We start from the raw sequence: 25,775 nt of genomic DNA on the forward strand, positions 1-25,775 counted from the left end.
TACAATAGAATTTACAAAGTTAGGACTTACATCCTATTAAACTAAAATTTGAAGGGACATGTTTCGCCCTTTAAAAGGGCATCATCAGCCTTTTTACACTTATACTCAAAGATAAAAATCAGGATCCTGATTGTCATAGTAAAAAATATAAAATGGGAATATAAGATTAGAGTGAAAATATACAATGTGAGAAATTGTTATGAGTTCTTAAATAATAATTTACAATTAAAACTTCATTTAAAATGTTTGCAAAAAAAAATTGAAGTTGGTATGATATTACACTAGTAATTTAAAAATGATTTTGTAAATTAGACAAACTAGGCCCTAATCACATAATAACAAGAAGGTCTATGGCTAAAGTTGCCGTATCAAAGTTTGAGTGAAATTCGGCTGGAAGCAACTTGATTTACATGTTGAAGAGAAGGTTAATGGAACTTGGTAGCTGTTTGAGATGACATTGAAACTTCTTGTTGAAAAGTCGTGATATTTAACTGTAGTATGGCGCTATGTAGATTATAAAGTTGGATCCAACTAATCCATTAGTCTCGTTATTTACGTAGTGGGTTCGCGATCTCCGTAATTTTGTTGAAGGAGTTATAAAGAGTTCATAATTGAATGTTGCCGTAACTCGTATACTTATAGTTAAATGGGAACATTCTTACTTGTTGTTGGCTGTAGTATTGAATATAGACTAACTATTGAAGGATATATGGTGAAGAATCTGTAATGAAAAGAGAATAAAAGATATGAAGTTTAGAGGGAGGGGGGAAAAAAAGTTAATTAGGCGAAAATGATGTATATTCAATTACTTACATTCTCGATTTTTGCCGTATGAACGGGTTGTCTGTATGGTCTTGGAACGAGTAAGATTTGAATTACATAAAATCAGTTTCATGGTCCGTATCGCACTTCAATAGATTCACAATTAAGTATTTATTATTTTCCACCTAGTCGATACAATGCTTGCTTAAGGCAATTTAATGGTTAAAAGTGGCGAAACATGTCCCTTCAAATTTTAGTTTAATAGGATGTAAGTCCTAACTTTGTAAATTCTATTGTATTGAAAAGCATTACTTTGTCAGTTTTATATATTTTTCATCTAAACAGTGTTATGTGGCTGAAGATGTTGATAAAATACGAAACATGTACCACTTTTAACCATTAAATTGCCTTAAGCAATCATTGTATCGACTGGGTGGAAAATAATAAATACTTAATTGTGAATCTTAAGATTTGAATGGCGTGTGTTGTATCTATGTGGAATTGAGGAAGGGGGGTGTGATGGAGGGAAGGAAATGGGCGGAGCGTTGAGCTTGTGCGCTATTGGCTGTTGAAGACGTGTAATTGAGGAAGAGGGGTGTAATGGAGAAGAGGATGTGGACGGAGGGTTGAGCTTACGGGCTATTGGCTGCGGAAGATTAGCAGGGGCGGGGACGGAGGGAGTTACCTTTAAGGGGAAGTTGGGATCTTTATTGGAAGCGAGTTTAAGATTTTTAAGGATTTTATTTAAATTTGGATTTAAAGATTGTAATAAATTGGGTAAAGTCTCGTGTAAGGGATTTTTTATTTCGACGGGATCATTGAGATTTAGGTCTTTGTTGTAATGTTGATCCAGATATATGTAAATGTTTTCTAATTCGACCATTAATTTTCCTTCGCCTACTATTTCGATGATTGTTAGGTCCTGTTCGATAGTTGTGAAATGATGACCTGTATCTTTCATATGAGAGCTCATGGCTGAAAATTTATTATGTCTATTGGCATTATAGTGCTCCTGGTATCTAGTAAGGAAGCTCCGGCCTGTTTGCCCAATGTATGATTTTTCACATTGCATGCATTTGAGCATGTATATGCCTGAGTTTGAGTAAATACTATTGTTTATGTTAAGTGTATTGTGATTAAAAAACAAGCTGCGGTTGGTGTTTGTCGTCTTGAAGGCAATGTTAATGTTTTGTTTTTTTCAGAGGGTTTGTTGCTAGGTAGATGCCTTGATTATTGTACGTAAAAGTGGCAAATTTAGATTTTTTTAGGTTTGTCAGGGACGAGGTTTGTTGCTAGTTTATATTTGATTTTATCAATTATTCGGTTGATTATTTCTATTTTAAAACCGTTAAATTTTGCTAAGCTTTTAATATAATGAAGTTCTGTTTTTAGATTCTTGGGTGATAGTGGGATTTTTAAAGCTCTGTAAATTAAACTGTATAAAGTGACTTGTTTATGGGAGTTGGGGTGTATAGATGAATTTTTGATTGTTATTGGAGTGTGGGTGGGTTTTCTGTAAATTTGGAAATCATATGTGTTCTTGTCGCATGTTATAGTTAAGTCTAAAAAGTTAATGGATCTGTTGACCTCGTCCTCCTTGGTGAACTTGATATTTTGATCAAGGGTGTTTAAAAAATCTAAAATATTGTTGTTGTTGTTGTTGAGATTACTGTCGATTATTGCAAATGTGTCATCTACGTATCTGAGCCACAGGCTGAGTCCTTTTATTTTAGAAGTTATTTTATGGTGTTCTAACGAGTCCATGTATATATCTGCCAAGATCCCTGATAAGGGATCTCCCATTGTCTTGGTGGTAAATTTTGCCATTGAAAGTGAAATAGTTGTTCTTTAGTACGAAGTTTAGAATGTTGATGAATTCATCTATTTCAGGGGTGCTAAGATTGCTATGTTTGGATAGGTTGTCCTTGATAATGTTTACTGTTTGTTTTGTTGGTACGTTAGAATCACCGCCGTCTCAATCTCTATATACTGCCTGCTCTGTGCCACGAGAATTGCGTTTACAGCGACATTCCAGATGGCAGTACTTACCGCACCCAGAGAACATATTGGTTAAATGAGAGTTGGTCCGTAATACCAATATAAAATGAAAAATAATATCTAACATGTTACTAATTGGGAAGATAATGGACATACAGAAACTAACATTTGACATTTGAGCTTGGCTTAAGATACATAAACGTAAAATAATAAAATCTTACCAGTTACAGTAGATATTATATTAGGATCATCCCATGCTGCATGGTACATACCAATTTCAGAATTTTCTCGACACGAGTAACGGAGCACCTTTTCCGTACTTTACTTACTGTTATTTACCAGCAGTGGGCGCAAAAAAAATTATCACTATTTCGCTGACCCTTTGTTTATGACCAGTTTTCAGGATACGTTTTAGAGCACATAATGCAGTGCGTGGGTTCGTCATGTCATTAAATCCACCACCCAATCTCACTGAACTAAATAGATCTATTGCGTCTCCAGAAAATCATCTAGTGAGAACATAAAATAACCGATTTTGTAACAGACAAGACACACATTCCACTATAGATTTCACAGTTAGCGAGACAGCATCTGCCGTCTCATTAGCAAGACATTTCAGTTTTTTACGTTATGATTCCAACCGAATTATTTTAACGTACTTGATGAAATCATCATTCAACCATTGTATGTATTTTATCTGCTGGTGAATGGAAATGCACAGAATCTGGATTGTTTTGCCGAAAGGCATTACAGTAATCATTTCTTAACTACAAGGGATAGGTCGGAGACTTCTAAGCCTTTAACGAGGAAGTAGGCAGCAGGACTAGATAACTTCTTTGAAAGTCGGATTACAAGAAAACACAACAGTTTATTCGCGATAGCGGGAGATTTTACAATATCTGTGCCTCATACACTTTCAACATTGACCACGCAAACGAACTTGTCACTGGTTCGGTTGTAGAGGAGCCGTACCTAATTAGCCATTTAATTAGCGATCACTGTTACACTCCTCTCAGTGGTCTGAGAGTTTTACATTCAGCTCTAAGTCTTTCCTTCACTAATTGGGAAATCCCGACAAACACAATCAACATTTAGGCTACCTGTCCAGAGTACGTTGTGACGGAGCTGATACTAGACCAGGAGTCCTGCCATATTCGTAACCGTTTGGGATACTATTCCCCAAGCCACATAGTACCGCGTGATTTTGTCTTGCGAAAATTATGGATTTGATTTTTTTAATGGTCATTTTTCCATTATATTTGGGTGCTTCCTTTCCTTTATAATCCGATCAATTTCTGGGTTGTCTTCGAATTGTCTCTGTAGTCTTTTAACTTCATTAAGGTTAGTCATAAGCTGTTATCGCAGCGTCAGAATTCTTGATCGTAGCCTCTAATGTCTGATTTTCTGATCACTGCTGTCATTCTTACTCGCTGGAATATTGACTTCGATTGATACATCGTTATTCAAATGAATTTCATACTCTTCATCCAATGTATATCCTGCGGTTGAAGAGCATGTTTCATTACAGATTTCTTCCGAAGAAATATCTTGTCGCTGTCTGGTCTTTCGTGGAGCTATTTTTCTGGTTTGAAGGTAATGGGGATAATTTGAAGACCGACTAGGCACACTCTCTGGGTTCAATATAATTTTCTTTTATGTAGTTTTATGTTTAATCTCCATCTCTAAAATTCAGGCTAAAAACACGAGAATAATCGGATAGAATCCATTGATTACCCTTGGTTGATCCTTGCCTTGATATAGCATTAAGTCAATTTTCTCAAAGTTCTTTACTTGGGGGATAACAGGAATCCTCACACCCGAAGAATTTGGATTTCCTACTTTGATATACAGAGAGGAACACAACAATTAATCATTTTACAACCGGAGACACACATATAAATGCTCGATGCAAACGCACTGGAACACAATAACGTGGCTACCATACAGAGATAGGCCTATGTTGGGGTTGGCGCCCCTAGCGGAGGTTCGTCACACTAAGAGCTCACGCTGAGAAGCGTGTTAACCGCATAGCCTAGAGCAGGCAGTATATAGGATTGAGACGGCGGTGGTTAGAATACATGTTCGTGATATCGTAGGAGCACATGATGCGGTTAGGTAGTAAGTTAAATTTCTTTTAAAAAATCGCAAAAATCAACGGAGTTCTTTAGAGGGGATTTGTTGTTAAAAGTGTAGTGTCTTTTAAGGAAATGGTGGATGTATTTTGAGGTCTTGTAAGTTGGGCTTTTTTTGCAATTAATTATGGGACGCATGGGTGTATCTTTTTTGTGTAGTTTGGGTAAAGCTCTGGCCGTGGGAATATTAGGATTCATGGTGAATAATTTTTGTTGCTCTTGTTCATTGAGTAAAAAAGTTGAATTCTTTATCAGTGTTTTTAAATTTCGCTGGGGTCTGATGGTAGGATCTTTATTAACTATTGAAAAGTCCCGTTTGCAAAAAAGTTTTCTGTTTTTGTAATGTATTCGTCCTTATCTAATAATATGGTAGTCCCTCCTTTGTCCGCTTTAGTTACTATGATGTTGTTGTTTTTAAACTTTTTATTACGTTTGCAATATTGAAGTCGGAAGTTTTAATTAATTCTTTGGTGACTGTTGGTAGTTTCTTTTTTATTTCGTATCTAATATCATTCTGCAAATCTGAAGGGAGTTTGGTGATGTTGGATTCAATCTCTGCTACAGTGTTGATTGTCATTTTCTTTTCGCGTGCTTGGCCAGTTATGTTTTAGACCTTTGCTTAGTAGGTCGATTTCCTGTTCTGAAAAGTTTGTCTTTGTCGTGTTAACTGTGACTGGTGAGTTATTGAAAGGTGAATTGCTTTTTATTATTTCTATGTTCTTATTGGATGATTTTAATTGAGTTTCCTTTAAGTATGCAAGCTTTTTTCCTAAGTTTTTTGTTTTCTACTTACGATATCGTTTAATTTATAATCTACATGTAGCTGAAATGAGCTCCATTCTATTGGAGATACGTATTGAGATATTGCCAAATGTGTTCTGTATAACTGTAGATTTAAAAGCATTTTCTTTCTGTAGGATGTTTTGATTTCGTGCTTGAGCCAAATTTCATTAGTTCTATTTTGAGTTTTGGTTAAACTAGATGTGGTTACGTCTTTTCTCTGAATATGTCTCAAAAATCTTGGAACCAGTTTTAGTCTTAGACATTCTTTTAAATAAACTATGTCTTTACCTATTTTACAGATTTTTACCTTTAGGTTGAGGTATTTGTTCAAGTTATAATAAGCCTGGTTGGCTTTAACATTACATGTTACAAATTTCATATTTGGTCCGTATTGAAATGTACATCAATTTAAGAATTACCAGAATTTATTAGGATCAACGTATTCAGTACAATAGAATTTACAAAGTTAGGACTTACATCCCATTAAACTAAAATTTGAAGGGACATGTTTTGCCCTTTAAAAGGGCATCATCAGCCTTTTTACACTCATACTCAAAGATAAAAATCAGGATCCTGATTGTCATAGTAAAAAATAATTAATAAAATCAAATATAAACTAGCAACAAACCTCGTCCCTGACAAACCTAAAAAATCTAAATTCGCCACTTTTACGTACAATAATCCAGGCATCTACCAAGCAACAAACCCTCTGAAAAAACAAAACATTAACATTGCCTTCAAGACGACAAATACCAACCGCAGCTTGTTTTTTAATCACAATACACTTAACATAAACAATAGTATTTACTCAAACTCAGGCATATACATGCTCAAATGCATGCAATGTGAAAAATCATACATTGGGCAAACAGGCCGGAGCTTCCTTACTAGATACCAGGAGCACTATAATGCCAATAGACATAATAAATTTTCAGCCATGAGCTCTCATATGAAAGATACAGGTCATCATTTCACAACTATCGAACAGGACCTAACAATCATCAAAATAGTAGGCAAAGGAAAATTAATGAACAAATTAGAAAACATTTATATATATCTGGATCAACATTACAACAAAGACCTAAATCTCAATGATCCCGTCGAAATAAAAAAATCCCTTACACGAGACTTTACCCAATTTATTACAATCTTTAAATCCAAATTCAAATAAAATCCTTAAAAATCTTAAACTCACTTCCAATAAGGATCCCAACTTCCACTTAAAGGTAACTCCCTCCGTCCCCGCCCCTGCTAATCTTCCGCAGCCAATAGCCCGTAAGCTCAACCCTCCATCCACCTCTTCTCCATTACACCCCTCTTCCTCAATTCCACATCTTCAACAGCCAATAGCGCACAAGCTCAACGCTCCGCCCATTTCCTTCCCTCCATCACACCCCCCTCCCTCAATTCCACACAGATACAACACACGCCATTCAAATCTTACTCGTTCCAAGACCATACAGACAACCAGTTCATACGGCAAAAATCGAGAATGTAAGTAATTGAATATACATCATTTTCGCCTAATTAACTTTTTTTTTTTCCCTCTAAACTTCATATCTTTTATTCTCTTTTCATTACAGATTCTTCACCATATATCCTTCAATAGTTAGTCTATATTCAATACTACAGCCAACAACAAGTAAGAATGTTCCCATTTAACTATAAGTATACGAGTTATGGCAACATTCAATTATGAACTCTTTATAACTCCTTCAACAAAATTATGGAGACCGCGAACCCACTACGTAAATAACGAGACTAATGGATTAGTTGGATCCAACTTTATAATCTACATAGCGTCATACTACAGTTAAATATCACGACTTTTCAACAAGAAGTTTCAATGTCATCTCAAGCAGTTACTAAGTTCCATTAGCCTTCTCTTCAACATGTAAATCAAGTTGCTTCCAGCCGAATTTCACTCAAACTTCGATACAGCAACATTAGCCATAGACCTTCTTGTTATTATGTGATTAAGGCCTATACTCCGCACGGCCTTACTTCTAAATTGAGGTTTCGCAAAACAAATGAGCATCGCCTTTCCTCTGTTGCCAGCGTGCTACGCCTGCAAGAACAGCTGATGCAATACGACCGCGGTAAACAGCCCTTTTAAATTGTAATACAGTACTCAGAAAAACAAATGAATATGGATTGAAAACATATTCATAAGAACTACACTTTCTAACAATATCTGGCACTAAAAGGGAATATATTATTAACAATAAAAGAGAATGAGGAAATAACACATCACTAACAGCTAATGGCTGGCACAGAAAGGAGGTTATGGCCTACAATGGGAACACTACTGATCTCAGAGTCACTAGAACCCTCCAACAATATGAAAATCACACTAAATATTGAAGGAAAACGCAAAAGATCGCGAACTGTACCGAATACCATACACGCTGAGCGAGATAGGTTAACCACGTGGCAAATGTAAATATTAGAGTTAGCAACAAGGTTTCGAGATCGTGCTCTGCCGATATAAATCGATATGAATAGCAGCTTGGGATTGGTTGGATATCTATGCTTCAGCGCATAACCACCAGACAGAGCCAAAATCTGCTGAAACATCAATTTAGAAGTAGAGCCATACGGAGTATAGTTTGTCTAATTTACAAAATCATTTTTAAATTACTAGTGTAATATCATACCAACTTCAAATTTTTTTTTTTTTTTTTTTTTTTTTTTTTTTTTTTTTTTTTTTTTTTGCAAACATTTAAAATGAAGTTTTAACTGTAAATTATTATTTAAGAACTCATAACAATTTCTCACATTGTATAATTTCACTCTAATCTTATATTCCCATTTTATATTTTTTACTATGACAATCAGGATCCTGATTTTTATCTTTGCGTATGAGTGTAAAAAGGCTGGTGATGCCCTTCAAATTTCAAATTTTAGTTTAATAGGATGTAAGTCCTAACTTTGTAAATTCTATTGTATTGAATAGGTTGATCCTAATAAATTCTGGTAATTCTTAAATTGATGTACATTTCATTACGGACGAAATATGAAATTTGTAACATGTAATCACATGACCCCACCACCGAAGCCGGTTTATGCGTACAGCTTCATCCTTTGAGTTCATTCCTAAATTAGCCTTTATCTCCTCATTCTGAGTACCCTCCTGCCATTGTACCCACCTGTTTGTACCAGCAATCATTCTTGCTACTTTCATGTCTGTTATTTTTAACTTATGATTAAGATATTGTGAGTCCACCCAGCTTTTGCTCCTGGAAAGCAAAGGTGGTCTGAGAACAGACCGATGTAAAGATAGTTTCGTCCGGGAGCTGACTTCCTTCGTACAGAATACTGCTGATCGCAACTGCAAGCTCACTGCATTAGCTTTACTACACCTTGATTCAATCTCACTTACTATATTACCATCCTGGGAGAACAAGAACACACAACCTAAATACTTGAAATTGTCGACCTGTTCTAGCTTTGTATCACCAGTCTGACATTCATGACATCAATTTAGTCTTCGAGAGGCTAATTTTCATACTAAACTCATTGCACCTATTTTCAAGTTCCAAGATATTAGACTACAGGCTTTCGGCACAGTCTGCCATTAAGACCAAGTTGTCAGCATAGGCCAAACTGCTTTCTACATTTCCACCTAACTGAATCCCTCCCTGCCATTTTATACCTTTCAGCAGATGATCCATGTAAACTACGAACAGCAAAGGTGAAAGATTACAGCCTTGTCTAACCCCTGTAAGTACCCTGAACTAAGAACTCATTCTACCATCAATTCTCACTGAAGCCCAATTGTCAACATAAATGCCTTTGATTGGTTTTAATAATCTACCTTTAATTCCATAGTCCCCCAGTATAGTGAACATCTTTTCCCTCGGTACCCTGTCATATGCTTTCTCTAGATCTACGAAACACAAACACAACTGCCTATTCCTCTCGTAGCATTTTTCAATTACCTGGCGCATACTGAAAATATTATTAATGCTCCAATTAAATAATTTTGCCTTTTCTGTGTGGCAAACCCATCATTAAATCACATACCTATACAACGAACCATGTTCATTATAATGTGTTATATTTATTAAATCTTTTAGAAAATACCACTTCAAAATGAAATTTGCAGGAGGGGCTATGATTAATACATTATTCATTCTGTATGAAAGAGTCACTTGCAGTTGACCTACGACAGAGCCCTTTCGGTATGATATATGGTGTCGTATTCTATGAACAGGACAAGCTGAGGACTTGGGTTCGAATATCAGATTGACCTTTATATAAAACACTTTCTGACACCATTAAATTCTTAGTCTAATTTATTTAAACAAACTATCAAATATACCCTTCCAATAATATTACACCACACTTGTAATTATTCTCTTCTCAATATTAGGCTACTTTTAAATAACCAGTTTATCAGTCTCTGACTTCCTTGGAAAATACACACACTTCTATGATTCACTTTACAACATTTATAAATTCCCTTCAGTCTTTAAAGTTTCTTAACTAGTTGATACTTATCTCGGGTTTTGAAGCTTCTTTCTTCTTGCTTCTCTCTTGAATCCTCGTTGTGGTGTTCCTCTGAATCTTCCCTGACAGTTTCAGGACTCAAACACAGAACTCTAAGGTGAATACTAACTGAAGCTACAGTCTTTCGAACACTCGGTGAGTTTTCTATGCACTGTCTCTGTACTTTACCCTGTGGAACACTGCTAACCAGTTCTACTGCTTGACAGTCTTGATTGCTGCCGAATTTGAATAACCTCTTATACTGCTGTCTTCACTAACTGGTGGCAGACTCAACTACTGCCTAATCTGACTAACTTCATATACTGCTATCTTCACTGACTTTATTCTACAGTGTCTCTTCTCTGCCAAGTGATCTAGTGTCTGTCCCTTCCCAAGAGAACGTTCCTTTCCAATGTTATAGAATAACTGCCTGAATGACACCAGGATTACTACCAACAGAATGACACAGAATGATGCAGAATGCCCAAACGACCGAATGACCAAAAAATGACCGAATGACTCCTTTGTCACTCCCCTTTATCATTTCTCTGAGCTTCTGGAACAAGTCATCCCCTACTACTATGTTCCCTCACATTACTGATCTGTTAGTTTCCTATTGGTTACTTCAAGTGTGGTCCCACCCCTCTCATGGATGTACGTAACTGGCGACCTTCCAGAGACTCTTTCTAGAAAGAATTATTGCACCACAGCGTGTGTTCTTATTTTTACAGGGCACCTTGCTACCTGACCAACAACAGGTTTGCTTTTCCTGGTCCACCCTCTAAAAGCTTCTAACTATGACCTTGTAGTCTGTTTACTTGTTTCTCTGACCAATATTCTGATTGCACAAGTCTGCCTCATTCTCAGCTCACTGAAATGTTCCAAGTTGAGACTAGCTTTAGGAAATGCTTTTAATCATAATTGCAATTCTGCACTTTTTCACTGCACTGATATTCTGTTACACTTACTCATTCACTTCCACTGTTTCTTGCTGTATCTTCCTTTTATATATTACACTTAAATTACTCATGAGTATTAGGGTTTTCTGACTGGGAGGTCACGGATCTAATCTCGTTCGATGCGCTCGCCCCATAATTTCCCACGGAAGGACGTGTTGCGAATCGGTGCTCGCGACAATGGATATACTACCAACAGGTCCGATAAAATGAAATCTGAAAAACTGGTGCTTAGCCCCTTTAGAATGTTAGGTCTACAATTCTAGTTATTGATTTTGACATGTCATTCATAGTATATAACTTACTATAGTAGGTATTGAAGACAGGAAATATAATACTGTACCGTACTCAAAACTGGGTTTACATTGAGACAGTTGACTGATGAGTAGACATTGCATATATACCGCATATTTTGTTTACGTTATACATAGGTCTGAAAATGGTCAGGAGGTGCATTTTAAGAGTCTGTAAATAACTGTATTGTAAAGTTTCATATACTACGACAGTGTGGGGAATAGTACCTAGAGTGTAGGCAGCGACGCGACATAGCGACACGCATGCGCAGGTCCTCATGTCCATCAGAATAGTTGCCTTTTGCTGCTATGCACATCGGCCTTCATTGGTATATCTGTTGGAAACTCTGCAGGAAGATATTAGTAGGCAGATGCTGTACAGCTCTTCTTGAGACATCTTCTCAGTGGATTTAAATGAGCTGCAGTGTAACAGACCATATTCTAGCCAGCTGAAATGCGGTGGTAGTTGATGTATATTCACTAAACAGGGCAGTGCAAACAAAACATGCAGTGGGACAGTTTTTATACTAAACGTGTTGAGTTTCATAGTGTTGTCAGACAACATATCAGTTATGTCTGAGACAGAAAGAACAGAGTAGAAGGTTAGACCCTGGATTGAGGGTGATATGGATTACACTTCAGACAGTAAAATAATACTTTGTCTCATTTGTACAAAACAGAATCCATGCAACTGAAGGTATTACCTCAAACTATACCAGAGCTAAACGAGTGAGTACTGGCCCGAAGGACTGTCATCCACTTCAGAACAGAATGCTTCTAGTCATGTTTTATTTTGCTCAGTGGCTATACTAAACATTCTGTGGAGTAAATTGTCCCACCTTTCTTGAAAAATACTGTAACCAAGGTATTCTTCATGAATCTACCCATAAGGAAGTGGATTTAGATGAGTCAAAGCATTGTTTTTGTACAAGAATTGAATCTGCAATATTGTATTCATTTGGACATAACCATTAAACATGAATGTTGCTTTGACTTTTCTTCTGGTCTACTTAGTAGATGCATGTTTGACCTTATTGTTACTTTTAACACCAAAACATGCATTCTTGTAGACTTGGCTGTCCTTTCAGTTATTTGCAGTGTTGCCATCTCTGTCTTTGTTTCAGTGGAAGAACTCTTATATAACTTAATTTGATGGTCAAAGAAATCTGAGGCGAATCCGGCTTGGATAGTTGTAAAAGATACCATGCATGCAGCAGATACATAGCAAATACGTTGGCTGGGAAGTTATGTGTAGCAACCTTTATCTCTTGCAAAGCACTGGGAAAAACAAATTGTTGCTCGTTACTCAAGTTGTAGTCTTTTAGTTATGCAGGGACCTTATTTTATCTTGGGGGGGGGGGGGGGATTCTCACTTGCCGACTGGATGCCTGCTCTGCGAGCCTGTCTCTTGCCAAACAGTTTGCCATTATGCGCTTTTTGGCGCCACAAACTCTCCTCCTATGCAGTCTGCCGAAAGCTGTATCAGCGTAAGGTTCAGTTTAGTCAAGTGTTCACGTGTTGTTCCAATGCTATTTTCATTACGTGAGCGTGTGTACCAGGTGTATGCATAACTCTTTTCCGGTTTCACAAGGAGATGGCGCCAGCAAACAGTACGCAGCATATGAATTTGACACATACATCAGTTTGTTTGACTGACATTAACCTACCAACACACACAAGTTCAGTCCGCCAAACACTAGCGTCTGTGTCCTATCGTTCAGTGATCATGTCGACGTTTGTGCCTGAAAAAGAAAATTTGCTGCATGCATTTTCTTATTTAATCAAGAGAAAAAGACTGTGGAAAGTCATCGTTTGCTGGTAGAAACATATGGTGAACACACTCCATCGGTTAGAACATGTGAGACATGGTTTCGACAGTTCAAATGTGATGATTTCAGTGTGAAAGGCAGTATGCGCTATGGTCGCCACAAAAGTGCGAAGACAAGCAAGCCCGGTGAAACCGTTAATGCACAATGCTATCGCCAACAAATGATTAATTTTAATCACGCATTGATCGAAAGACGACCGGAATGGGCCAGAAGACGTGGCAAAGTAATTTTGTTACACGACAATGCACCGTCTTACACAGCAAAACCAGTGAGACACCTTGAAATTGCTTGGTTGGGACACCCTTCCGCACCCCCTGTTCTGCCCCAACCTGGCACCTTATCACCTCTTCGCATCAATGGGGTACGCGCTCACGGAGCAGCACTTCAGCAGTTTTGAGGAAGTTGGAAAATGGCTCGATGAATGGTTTGCCGCAAAAGACAAGCAGTTTTTCTTGCATGGTATTCATAACTTACCTGAAAGATGGACAAAGTGTGTAGAAGCCTATGGTCAATATTTTGAGTAAACAAGAAATGAATTTCTCTTGAAAATTACATGTTTTCTTTACCACAAAAACTGGTAAAAGCTTATGCATACACCTGGTATATACATAATACCTTCATAAAGTACAGGAAATCTTGTGCGAAAACACGACACAAATTCCGTGAGATTTCCAAACAGACGTGTGCCTAGCGGTAATACAATAAGAAATCTAGACTTATCACCGTGCAACTTTTATCTATGGCGGACTCTTAAACATAGTATTTATGCAAGAAACCCTCACTGTACAGGATCCTAAAGACTATATAACAGCTGAAATTGGGTCAATCCGTGCTGAGGAACTTGTCAGAGTAAGTGACAATTTCATAAGGAGGTGCCTGCAGTGTGTAACAGTGAACGGTGAAAATTTTCAGCACCAGCTGTGAACTGGGTATGTGCAAATTTCTATACTCAGTGACTCTGTGCTGGGCGAGTGCTGCGCGCTGACTGCATTACAGCGAAATGCTTGTCGGGAGACAGGCTAAAAGCGCAGGCGACCGGGCGAGTGAGAATCCCCCGAATAGATAAAATAATGTCCCTGTAGCAGTCGTCAGGACACACTTCCAAAGAAACTTGAAACATGTGGTTTGTGTTGCAGATTGTGTCTCTGAAATCATCGGGCATCGTTTTCAAACAAAACTATGCGACATCATCTTCATTAGCACGTTTTTGAGTGTAAGCCTTCTGGATACTGTAATTGACATAGTAACACCCCTAATTTAAAATTACTTAATAAATATAGGTTAGGTAATTTTTTATTATGTATCATTGGAAGTGCAATATTTTTGTGTAATTACCCTATTAAATGTATTACATTATTAATATAGGCCTAAATAAATAAAACTAAATAGAAAGAATGTGAGCGGGGACACTTGGTGAAAGTGCCAAAAGGTCACGTTGTGGGCTTTCTAATTATTGCTTGTTTCGGTCAAGTCACAAAATGTTTTAGGAAAGCCATGTGATAAAGTAATGAAAAAGGGTTTGCTCAAATCTAATCTTGCTTGCATTTTATCATAAAGACATGTGATTGCATGTTATAGTAGAATGTCCTCCCATGGCTTTTGACTTGGTCTTTCATTGTGGTAAATGATGTTGATAGGAATTATGGCTTGGTATCTTGGGGTTCAGTAGTGTGTTTGTGGGGTTTCCTGCAAAGCCACTTGATATCAAAATTAAAATAGGACTAAATGTGATTCCAGTATCTTGACTACGTATTCCAAAATCAGTTCTATTTTTCAGCCGTTCTTACGTCATCTTTTGGAATGAAACATCACAGACAGGAGACATAAAACCAGCACAGTTTTATTTGTATAGATGTACATAATCTTGTTTATACTTCCAGAATCTGAGTTACGGAGGAGGAGGAGGTGGTGGTTATGCTGGAGGGTATCAAGGGCAGTCTGGTGCTGGGGGATATGGTGGTCAGCAGCAACCTGGAGGCTATCCCGGTGCCCAGCAACCTGGAGGCTATCCCGGTGCCCAGCAGCATGGAGGCTATCCCGGTGCCCAGCAGCATGGAGGATATCCCGGTGCCCAGCAACCTGGAGGCTATCCTGGTGCTCAACAACCTGGAGGATATCCAGGTCAAGCACAGCCTGGAGGTTATCCAGGGGCAGGTGGAGCTGGCACTGGAGTGAGTCCAGAAGTTCAACAGTGGTTTCAAGCAGTAGACAGAGATCGTTCTGGACGTATCTCAGCCAAAGAACTTCAGTCTGCGCTGGTGAATGGACAGGGAAAGAACTTTAGTGACACTGCTTGTGCACTAATGATAGGTAAAGTATTACTTCTCTAGGAAAATTATAATGGACGTCTTGTGAAATCAAAGCTTTAATAATGTAATAAATGGACTTTGATAAGAATATCCATTAGAATAAACACAATGACAGGTCAGTGAGCAAAGAACAAATAACTAGAATATACATGAAAACACTAAAGAACAAGCCCAAATAATGTAACATGTTTCCATGCTTTGTTTTTGTTAAGATCAAAGCCATACTTTCCAGTGTGAACTCAGTTAAATGTAACTTAGAAAGCTTTTTAATTTACATTCCATGTACTTTTGTTCACCAGGGCTGTAATTGATGTCTCTGGTTGGTCTGTTACATAACAAGGTTTGCCCATGCATTGAAGAACATCTTTATAACAAAATTTCCCCTTTTGTCACTAGTTGTGCCCAGAAAACATTTTATCCAAGATATTCTCTAGCTTTCAGAAGTCTATTTTTGGGTCAGGTCATCAACATAAACCAAACTGAATCTTTCTCTGCCATTTTAAATGATCCTTGTAAGCTCTGAGCAAGAGAAGTGAAATATTACAGCTTTTCTCCTGTACCAATTCGGTTACAAACCTATCAGTTTCATAAAACATTCTTGTCTTTGATCTTCTGAATATTTTTAAAATGTTTCTACATCTTTCTACCAACGTTTTACATTACAGTTGGAAATACTAAACATTTTTGCAGCCTCTGCATTATAAATAAGTTTTGTCTTGAGTAAAACCTGCAGTTTGATGTTTATATAACTTGTCCTCTCTTCTTTATTTAATTGAAGTGATGAAGATCTCTCCTTTCTACACAATCTGCTATGGCTGAAATAGTGACCAAAACTGAATGCATTAATGTGAAGACACCAAGCCAAGCAACAATACATCACACACTATAAATTGGGAAAAAGTCATCAAAACTTAAGAAATTTCAATTTATTCGTGACTGTGAGCTCAGCTAGGATATGTGTCGTGACTCCCGCTGCACGTGCCAGTACAGTCAGGGAATGATACAAATGTTACACATATGTCGAGTATTCAGCCCAAAGGATTGTTGATCATCAGCTGTCGTGGATGGCCTAGACGTCACTGAAGATGTTTACTAGAGAAATAAGGTAGTTTCCTGTTGCTTTCCTCACCAAACCAGAAGTTGCTATTACATATCAGCCTGCCAGGTCCACTGAATTACATACACCAGCTGACACTATGAGCAACATTTTCACACCATTCCTAATGGGCTGACTGTGTTAGGAATGGCTTTGGTAACATTGCTCATACTTCAGTCACTTTCATATTGTCGAAGCCAAGGATGAGACTAGAACTGAGATAGGTCAGTGCAAAAGTAGCAGATTTGTTTTATCCTATACCAGATGACATAGTGCACTGTAAACCTAGGTCTTGCCAGCAAATGATACAAAGAGACCTTTATTAAAATTACTTTTTAAATGTTAGGCTGTACATATAAAACAATTATGTTTAAAAGAATACATTTCATTGCAAAAAACATAGTCATACATTCAGGCCAGTAAAGTGAAACAAGAACTCATTCTCTCATCTGTTCTTAATGCAGCTCAGCTGTTTGCCTATAACAGCTACCTCTGATCCCAAAGTCCCTCAGTATGGCAAACATCTTTTCCCTTGGCACTCTGATATACGGCTTCTCTAGACCTACAGAATACACGCAACTGTTTATTCCTCTCAAAACATTGATCAGTTAGTTGATGCATATTGAAAATCTGGTCCTGACAGTTCCCTCTGTGGCCTGGTTTTCATCCAACTTATTTTCCACACCTGATTGCATCCCTTTGTTTCTAAAATGCTTGTGGACACCTTGTCTGATATACTGATCAAAGCAATACCTCAGTAGTTCTTGAAATCCTTCCCGTTCCCTTGTTTGATTTCCTTTTACATTAAGAAGGATCTCAAAATATGCCTTTCATCTGTCTAGCTATTTCATAGGATCCACGACAAGTTTATCTATTTTACCCAAAATTCTGTTCATTTCTCTTTCCTCTACCTTTCTAAGATTCTTTATTGCAGTTTTCTTTTTGGGTTCTATATTTATTTGTGGACAACATATTTATCATGAGACAGCATTTTAAAACATATTATGAGCCTGGTATGAACTTTAACCCATTAATGCCAGAATTTCAGGTTTTTATGTTCCATGTTTTTGATTTCACAGCAGTGTTTCTACACCATGCTAATATATTCGTGTAAATTGTCAACTCTCTCAAACGATTTTTGTCCTATGTGCCATGTTGATGCGATCACACTAGCGAGTGAGAGCATTTGTAAGGTTTTTGTTTTATCATTAATGTCTTTGAATCGGGAGATAGTGGGTTTGAGGCCCACTGTCGGCAGCCCTGAAGATGGTTTTCCTGGGTTTCCCATATTCACACCAGGCAAATGCCGGGGCTGTACCTTAATTAAGGCCACGGCTGCTTCCTTCCACTTCCTAGGCCTTTCCTATCCCATCGTCGCCATAAGACATATCTGTGTCGGTGCGACGTAAAGCAAATGGCAAAAATATATATATATCTTCGAAAACGTCTAAAATTTCAAAAAGTCATTGTTTAAGAAGCCTTTCTCGTGGACAGTCGAGATTTCCTTCTGATGACGCAGAGCACAGTTCTCTGCGAAACGTAAAGAATTTCACCTTATTTTCTTGTTACGGCATAAGCCCAAAAGCCTATACTGCATCATGTCTATTAGTATGGGCCGTGAAAGCATCAATGGCAACAGCAACACAGTAGCAACAAACACTTTTATTTTCTGTGGCAAGAAGTTAGGATTGGAGGAAATTTTAAAGTACATACTTTCTTATTTCTTGTAGCAGTAGTTCAGTGATTTCCCCATCAAAATAAGTTTCAAAACACTGCACAGGGGTTTTATCACAAAACATGTAATTGGGTTCTGAAAAAAGATCACTTGATTACATACATTACACTTATTCCATGAGTATCGTCCCTGCCATGTAAGTGCGTAAACTCTTCCTCACCTGTTAATACGGAAGGTAGTGATTTTCTGACTGTTGGGTTTGATTCAGTGTCACTAACCATGCAGTTTACAATGTCTTACTGTTAATCTTACATGTTTGCACTATGTAGTTATGATTTTTTTCATGACTTGGGAGATGTACATACAGCCACTGCTGTATTGTGAAAATCTCTAGTGTTTCATTTGCAGGTATAAGCATAGCATTTTCTTTTTTTCTGTAGGATTGTAAATCTGTTTGGGTAATACTAGGTATTAAGATTATAAAATTCTTTTACAGTGAAACTCTGTTAAGAAGTTTTTCAAGGGACTGCAAAAAAAAAAAAAAAAAAAAAAAAAAAAACTTCTTAAGCAGGAAACTTCTTAAAAGGGGTAATGCCCAAAAACTTATTCTGTACTTTGAAATACATGTGAAACACACAGCCAACAGATTTCCTTGTTTGTGAACAATACCGAAATAGGCCGATATATAAGAGCTGCTAACAGAAAGCTACAATATAAAAATTCGATTATCATGACAATATTTTTAGAGATAAAGTAAAATAATTGAACATACCGTATTATAAATATATTTGATAAGAGAAGGGAACATATTAAGTTATATAAAAACGTTACAAGGTTTGCTTATTTTAGCAGGCAGAACCATTTCCTTCCACGCTTCCCTTTCCTCTGCACTTACACTCTCTGCTTCGCCACAAATTGTTTTGTAAACGATGCCGGCTCGATTTTTAAAGCGGTCCTGCCACCCGTTCGACGCGGTGAAAGGTATTCTTAATTTGCATGCAGCTTTCTCCTGCACAATAGTCCCACTGAAAGGTATGTTTAAACTTTGCTGCTGTTTTAACCATATTAGCAGAGCTTGTTCTCTTTCATCGTACTTTTCAGATTTAACTTCCTTACAATTTCCTGAAGTATTCTCTGCAGAAGCAGAGATCTCTTTTTTCTTCGCTATAATACCTTTCAAAGTCTGCGGCGGCATCCCCAGCTCCTTTGCCAAAGCAACATGTGAAAGTGTAGATTACTCCACTTTCCTTATAATCCCCACTTTGTCTTTTATTGTTAGTGCCTTTCGCATGATCTCTTTCCTCTGAGTTCCGCTCATTTTCACTTAAAAAGTTTGTACGTTGATATTACAAGTACAACTAACTTCACCAACTCCTATTCATACTAATGACGACGCTAAACTATGCTTGGTAATCCGTAGCTTAGGCTTACAAGACGCAAAGACAAGCCGTGTGCTACAGTTTGTTAGCATGTGCTTTCTATCTTCCTCACACCCCCGACACCTGCTTCAAGGATAACGGCAACAAATGGGAAATCTGGCAACTTATTCTTAGAGATTCTTAGAACCTAGGCCTAAATCGCCCCTGCATTCCTACTGGTTGTCACAACAGGCATAGTTTCTGGCTGTTTCACAAGTACCGCATGGCCAAGCCAGTATTGAGTTTATTTTCCCGCTTCAATCCTCTTCATGCTATGCTTATTTAGTTCAGTTAAATATGTAGAAGGACCTTGTTGATTTGAATAAGTGAATAAGTAAACCTTATAAACCACTACATGAAATGTAATCAGGATACTGAAAATCCAAACAGTACATCTTTAAGACCCTACATTGGACTTAATATTATCATGTGTGTGCAAATGCAATAATTTTACTTCATATTGTGTAATATAAATTGTAAAGTAGGATAGCATGTACCTCTCAGTAAATGTACATACTTAATAGTCAACTCACTAGCTTTTTGTCAAATGGATGAATTACATTCAATACAATACCTTTGACACTGTATACAAGGGAACAGAAGACCTATATAATAGCTCAAATAGAGCAAACTTATAAATCCCATAATATATGCATATCCAAACTAAGATGTACTTACCAGCATTTTAATGACATATGAATTTTAAACATTAACCATTATATGTGATGTTTTTGTAGATATTTTGTATGTGTCAACTGAGGATGACCCCTTAGGGGTCGAAACCGGTATTGACCCTATTTACCAGTTTGGTAGTAAATAAAATAGTGTATTGATAAGGTGGTGACTCATATTATTTCTATATAGTGATACCAATCAATACGGATATGAAGCTTATAAATAATAACGTTCTAATAATGCGATGTAATAATTACGAGTGACACGATAATACAATGTCTAGCTCGTATAAAGGTTAAATTAAAAATAACTTTTCAATTTTATGCCAATACGTGGTAATGCAATGCCTCTGTGTGCCTCCCATCAACACCCAGTTGTCTATCAACATTCGTTCAGCTTCGTAAACGATCGGGATCTTTCGGCCAGCTTGTTTGGCGGCATGTGTATCAGCTGGCTGCTGGCAAGTCAGCTGTTTCCTGCATAGAGTCAGAAAGTTGTTTTTATTCACCTCACTAACAATGGACACGGAAAATCTTATCAGTTTAGTTCAAAAACGTGATTTCCTCTACGGCAAGACCCATAAGTATTATTGCAACAACGTAAGAGAGAATGCCTGGAAGGAAATAAGCAAGAGAATGAAAACTCAAACAGGTTAGAATATTCAATTTTGTGGTAGATTAACAGTAATGTTGTGGACAAATACACTTTACGGTTTTTAATTAATATTTAGGCCACCTCGATTAATGACTTCACCCTGTCGCGGCCCGCAAATTACTACATTAAAGTTTTATCAAACCATCCATTGCATGCTTTATGTTTCCCACGTAGAATCCCATTCGATTTCACAAGGTGAGAGTGAACATCTGGTGTCCGTGTTGTCATAGCGTGACGTCATATGGCCTTGGCAGGTCCGCACATGTTCCGTGACACGAGACACACCGCGAGCACGCAAACGGTCTAACACAGGGTGCAACTTGCGCGGAGACTGGAGGGTTCTAACCATGGGCTGCTTTGAGCGGACGTTTTCTCTCTCAAGGGGCTCTAAAATCTGAATTGTTTAACCTGGAAATATATTTACAACAGAACACTTTAAATGGGAAAAGTATACATATATCTTAATGCAACTGATCAAGGGACCAAGAATATCACACTTCTTAGGCGGGAAAACTTCTTAACCGAGTTTCACTGTATTTATAACCACCTATTCAATACATTTCAATACACTGACTGAACAAATGTCATGGGATAGCTGAGCACTGATGCGCAGGTGTGTTGCCTGCGCACCACACGCCCCCTGTGCCGGCAGCAGTTGTATAGGAGACCTTGTGAGCAGTGGCTGTGCATGTGACAGGTATAACATGGAACGTCGTCGTGCGCTAACTCCGTTCGAACGGGGTATGGTGGTCGGTGCCCGACGGATCTTAAGTGCGATTTCGGAAGTGGTGCAGGAATTCGGCTTCACACGATCAACCGTGCTCAGGGTGTATCGTGAATGGTTGAATGCAGGTGTCACCGTCCACAACAGACAAACAACCGGCCGTCCAGCCACCGTCGATGACCGTGACCGGCGACTTCTGAGACGGATTGTCAATAGTGACAGACGGGCAACCATGCAACAAATCACGGCTCAATTCAACACAGGCCATGCTAGACACGTCTCCCAGTGGACAATCCATAGGAACATGGGTTCTATGGGGTATGGGAGCTGGTGCTGCACACGGGTGCCACTGTTAACCCAACGTCATCGGGCACGACGACGCGCATTTGTCGCCAGTCACCAGGGTTTGGACACTGGAACATTGGCGTAACGTGATATGGTCGGACGAATCACTAATTCAACTGCACCATGCCGATGGGAGGCACCGTGTATGGTGCAGACCACATGAAGCGATGGATCCCGCCTGCCTCAAAGGTGTGGTCCAGGGCGCTGGTGTCTGTTATGGTCTGGGGTGCATTTTTCTGGTATGGAATGGGCCCCCTAGTTGTTCTGGAAGAGACTTTGAATGGTACGCGGTATGTTGAGCTGCTCGGAGACCATCTCCACCCATTTTTGGCCTTCCAGCGCCCAGACGATTCTGTGGTGTTTCAAGATAACGCGCCGCCACATCGCTCCCACATCACCTGGGAATGGTTCCAGGAACATGCAGCGGAGGTCCAACGACTGCCATGGCCACCCAGGAGCGCCGATATGAAACCTATCGAGCATATCTGGGATGTCCTGGAACGCAGGCTCCGTGCCATGGATCCTGCAGCCACGAACAGACCAGCATTGGCAGCCCCTCTGCAAACGATTTTGTGTCAGCTGTGTCCAGAGGACTGCCAGGGACTTATCGACTCACTTCCATGGCATCTCACTGCAGGTCGCAGGGCCAGAGGAGGCCCTACACGCTATTAGGTGACTGTCCCGTGACATTTGCTAAGTCAGTGTACACTCATTGAATTATAATATAATCATGGAGAGTCTAATATTGGGACAGGTTTCATTCGACATAGCGAACATCATCAGCCATTAATGCAACAAAGACTAGGTCAAGGCCCTGAGCTTAATATATACAGAATATTATCATATTAAAAATTAACCATGTCGTAATAAGAAGTAATAATAAACAATCAACACAATAAAACATTAGACTTGAGATTGTAACAATATATGCATGTTAAAAGCAAAATTCGTCGTGGAGTACATTAATAGTGGCAATCTGTGAAATTATAAACAATCATGAGGTTGTTGAAACATGACAATAGATATTGTGACATAAATATACGTCAATGTGTGAAGCGTGGATTAAATATTGTGAGGTTGAAGTTCCTTTGAATTAATAAAAACAAGGGTTAAAATGGAGTTCACTGACTTGTCACGAGTCCAAATTGATCTAGTCAAAAGGCATATAAACAGGGAATAAACTAAGTTTGACGTATAACGTGAACTCCTGTAGAAAGAAAATTCATATTAGAGATCAGTCTTGCTGTCAGAAAAATACTAGTTAAAGTAGAAATTTGTATAATAAACTCTCACCTCGGCGTCTCCGAAGACCGTGAAAGTAGTTAGTGGGACGTAAAGCAAATAACATTATTATAATAAACTCATTAAAGAGTAACGATGAAACTTGAATATGGGGAGAGTTTTGGCGATCCTTAAGACAGAGAGCATATTCTGGCACAAAATAGTTTGAACCTGAAATGAAAGAAAAGAGGGAATGAAGTTGTGTTGAAACCAGAAGAAGAAAATGAAAAGAAAAATTGAAAAAGGAAGCTTGCCCCCTGGGACTGGTATGAGATGTCCGCTAGCGTTGCCTGCGTGAAGCAGACTGGCGGGTAGCTTTATTACTGCCTCTAGTGTTATACGTAAGTATACGTAGAGACAGAGAGTAAGTCATGTGAGAAGGAGGGACGGCCGATTCCTTGGGCGGGTCCGACGTATGTGGAGGGGAGTGTAGAATGAAGGAGTGGTGAAGCAGTAGCTGTTGTTACAGAAGGAATGTTGTTAGCAGTTTTATAATTAAAGATACTCATAAAACTATTTTTGTGTATATTGAAAAGAGAGAGTAGTTCTGGAATTTTCTCGATTAATGGGCTTTTAATTTCTGAAGTATCATTTAAATTTTGATTTACATTAAAATGCTGGTCTAAGGATGTGTAAATGTTCTCGAACTCTGTCATCAGTTTACTTTTATTAACGTATTTTATGATTTGAAGATCTTTTTCAATTGTTGTGAAACTGTGACCAGTCTCTTCCATATGGGTGCTCATGGCAGAATATTTTTTATGTTTTGAAGCGTTGTAGTGTTCAAGGTATCTGGTCAGAAAACTACGTCCAATTTATCCGATATAAGAAAACCCGCAATGGGTGCATTTAAGTCTATAGATACGAGAGTTCGAGAATTTATTGTAATTGCTGTTAACTGTATTAGAGTTTAAAGATAAAAATTTTATTGTTCCGTATTGAAATTATTGATGTTAAAAATTAAATAACTGGAAAGGAGGTTCAACCTATTCAATACTCAAAAGAAAGAAACGTAGCAATCACATTTCTATTTAAATGGGACCGGTTTCGACCTTAGTCCAGGTCATCATCAGCCATAAAAAACATGTAAAATGTTTATGAATGTTGGAGGTCAGTTTCACGCTCTGTTAGGCACAAAGACACGACACCAAATTCTGTCCTGCACAAAGTCACAACACTAACAATCAACATGCGAAGATCAAAAAGGCTTGAATTCGCAGACGAACAGATCTGTAGTAGAAAGCCGCCAGCTCCCGGTAACCAGCGCGGCACACTCAAGGTCACGCGCTGCGGCCAAACACCAAAGTAAAGTGGAGAACGTTTCGAAGGTCCAGAACCTGTCACGGCTGCGGGAAGCCAAGTACGTATATAAAAATATACGACGCCAATTAGTACAACCGAATGAGCACCCGTACTCCAGTTCATGCATCGGGTTCTATGAGCGATATTGATGTCGTATTTCTTTAGAGAGTTAATCACTTAAAATAAGCTTGAGTTCGTATAGGTAAAGGCGGCATATTTTGTCTTCTTAGGCTTGTCTGGAATCAAGTTAGTTGCAGTTTTTAATCTTGTTGATAATTTTATTAATTATCAAGGAATTATAGCCATTAATTCTGGCCAAATCCTTGATGTAATGTAGTTCTTTCTTGCGATTTTCAGTGGAAAGCGGCATCTTTAATGCTCTGTAGAGAAGACTAAAAAATGCAGCCTGTTTATGAGATTGCGGATGTAATGAATCATTCCTTATAGTGATGGGGCATGTTCAAATAATGCATTTAATAATGTAGTTGGTGCTAAATGACGAACGCATCACTTTCTTAATACAGTCTTATTTAATCCATTTCATACATATAGAATTCAACTAGGATGTATAAGAAGCAAGAATATTTTGCAACATCCTCTATAAAGACACTTCAGTTAAAATGGAAGGAAATTTCATTATCAGCCTAACTTAACCTAACCTTGTCTTCCACGAACCTACTACGCTGGCATAGCAGGGGGAGAGGTGATACTCCCAGGTGGTGGATAGGGGGGTCCTAACTGGCTTGCCAGCTGGACTTGAGGGAAATAAAATACCTCTTGCGGACCAAACACACAACCCCCGGTGGGTGGGGGACGCAAAGAATACACCCACGGTATCCCCTGCCTGTTGTAAGAGGCGACTAAAAGGGGCGACCAAGGGATGATTTTATTAGAACTATGAAACTACTTGTGATTAGTACCACCACGCAGGGAACGCCATGGGTTGCTTTTACTTGCGCGTAGTACCACTATGTTAGGTACATAATAGGTTTGTGATTAGTAGCAACAGAGTGCGTTGCCGGCTTTTACAGTACCTGTGATTAATACCACTT

The 25,775-nt window shown here is 38.3% G+C and overlaps 1 protein-coding gene across 1 annotated transcript in view; it reads left to right on the forward strand.

Moving 5' to 3' along the window:
• The window catches only part of Pef (Peflin), a 50,344-nt gene that overhangs the window by 11,279 nt on the left and 13,290 nt on the right, over positions 1 to 25,775 (forward strand). The window contains exon 2 of the mRNA XM_068228836.1: positions 15,125 to 15,554. Coding sequence (XP_068084937.1) covers positions 15,125 to 15,554 — 430 coding nt within the window. The remainder of the gene's footprint in view (positions 1 to 15,124; positions 15,555 to 25,775) is intronic.

This window comes from Anabrus simplex, chromosome 8 (genome assembly GCF_040414725.1).
Source record: "Anabrus simplex isolate iqAnaSimp1 chromosome 8, ASM4041472v1, whole genome shotgun sequence".
NCBI lineage: Eukaryota > Metazoa > Arthropoda > Insecta > Orthoptera > Tettigoniidae > Anabrus > Anabrus simplex.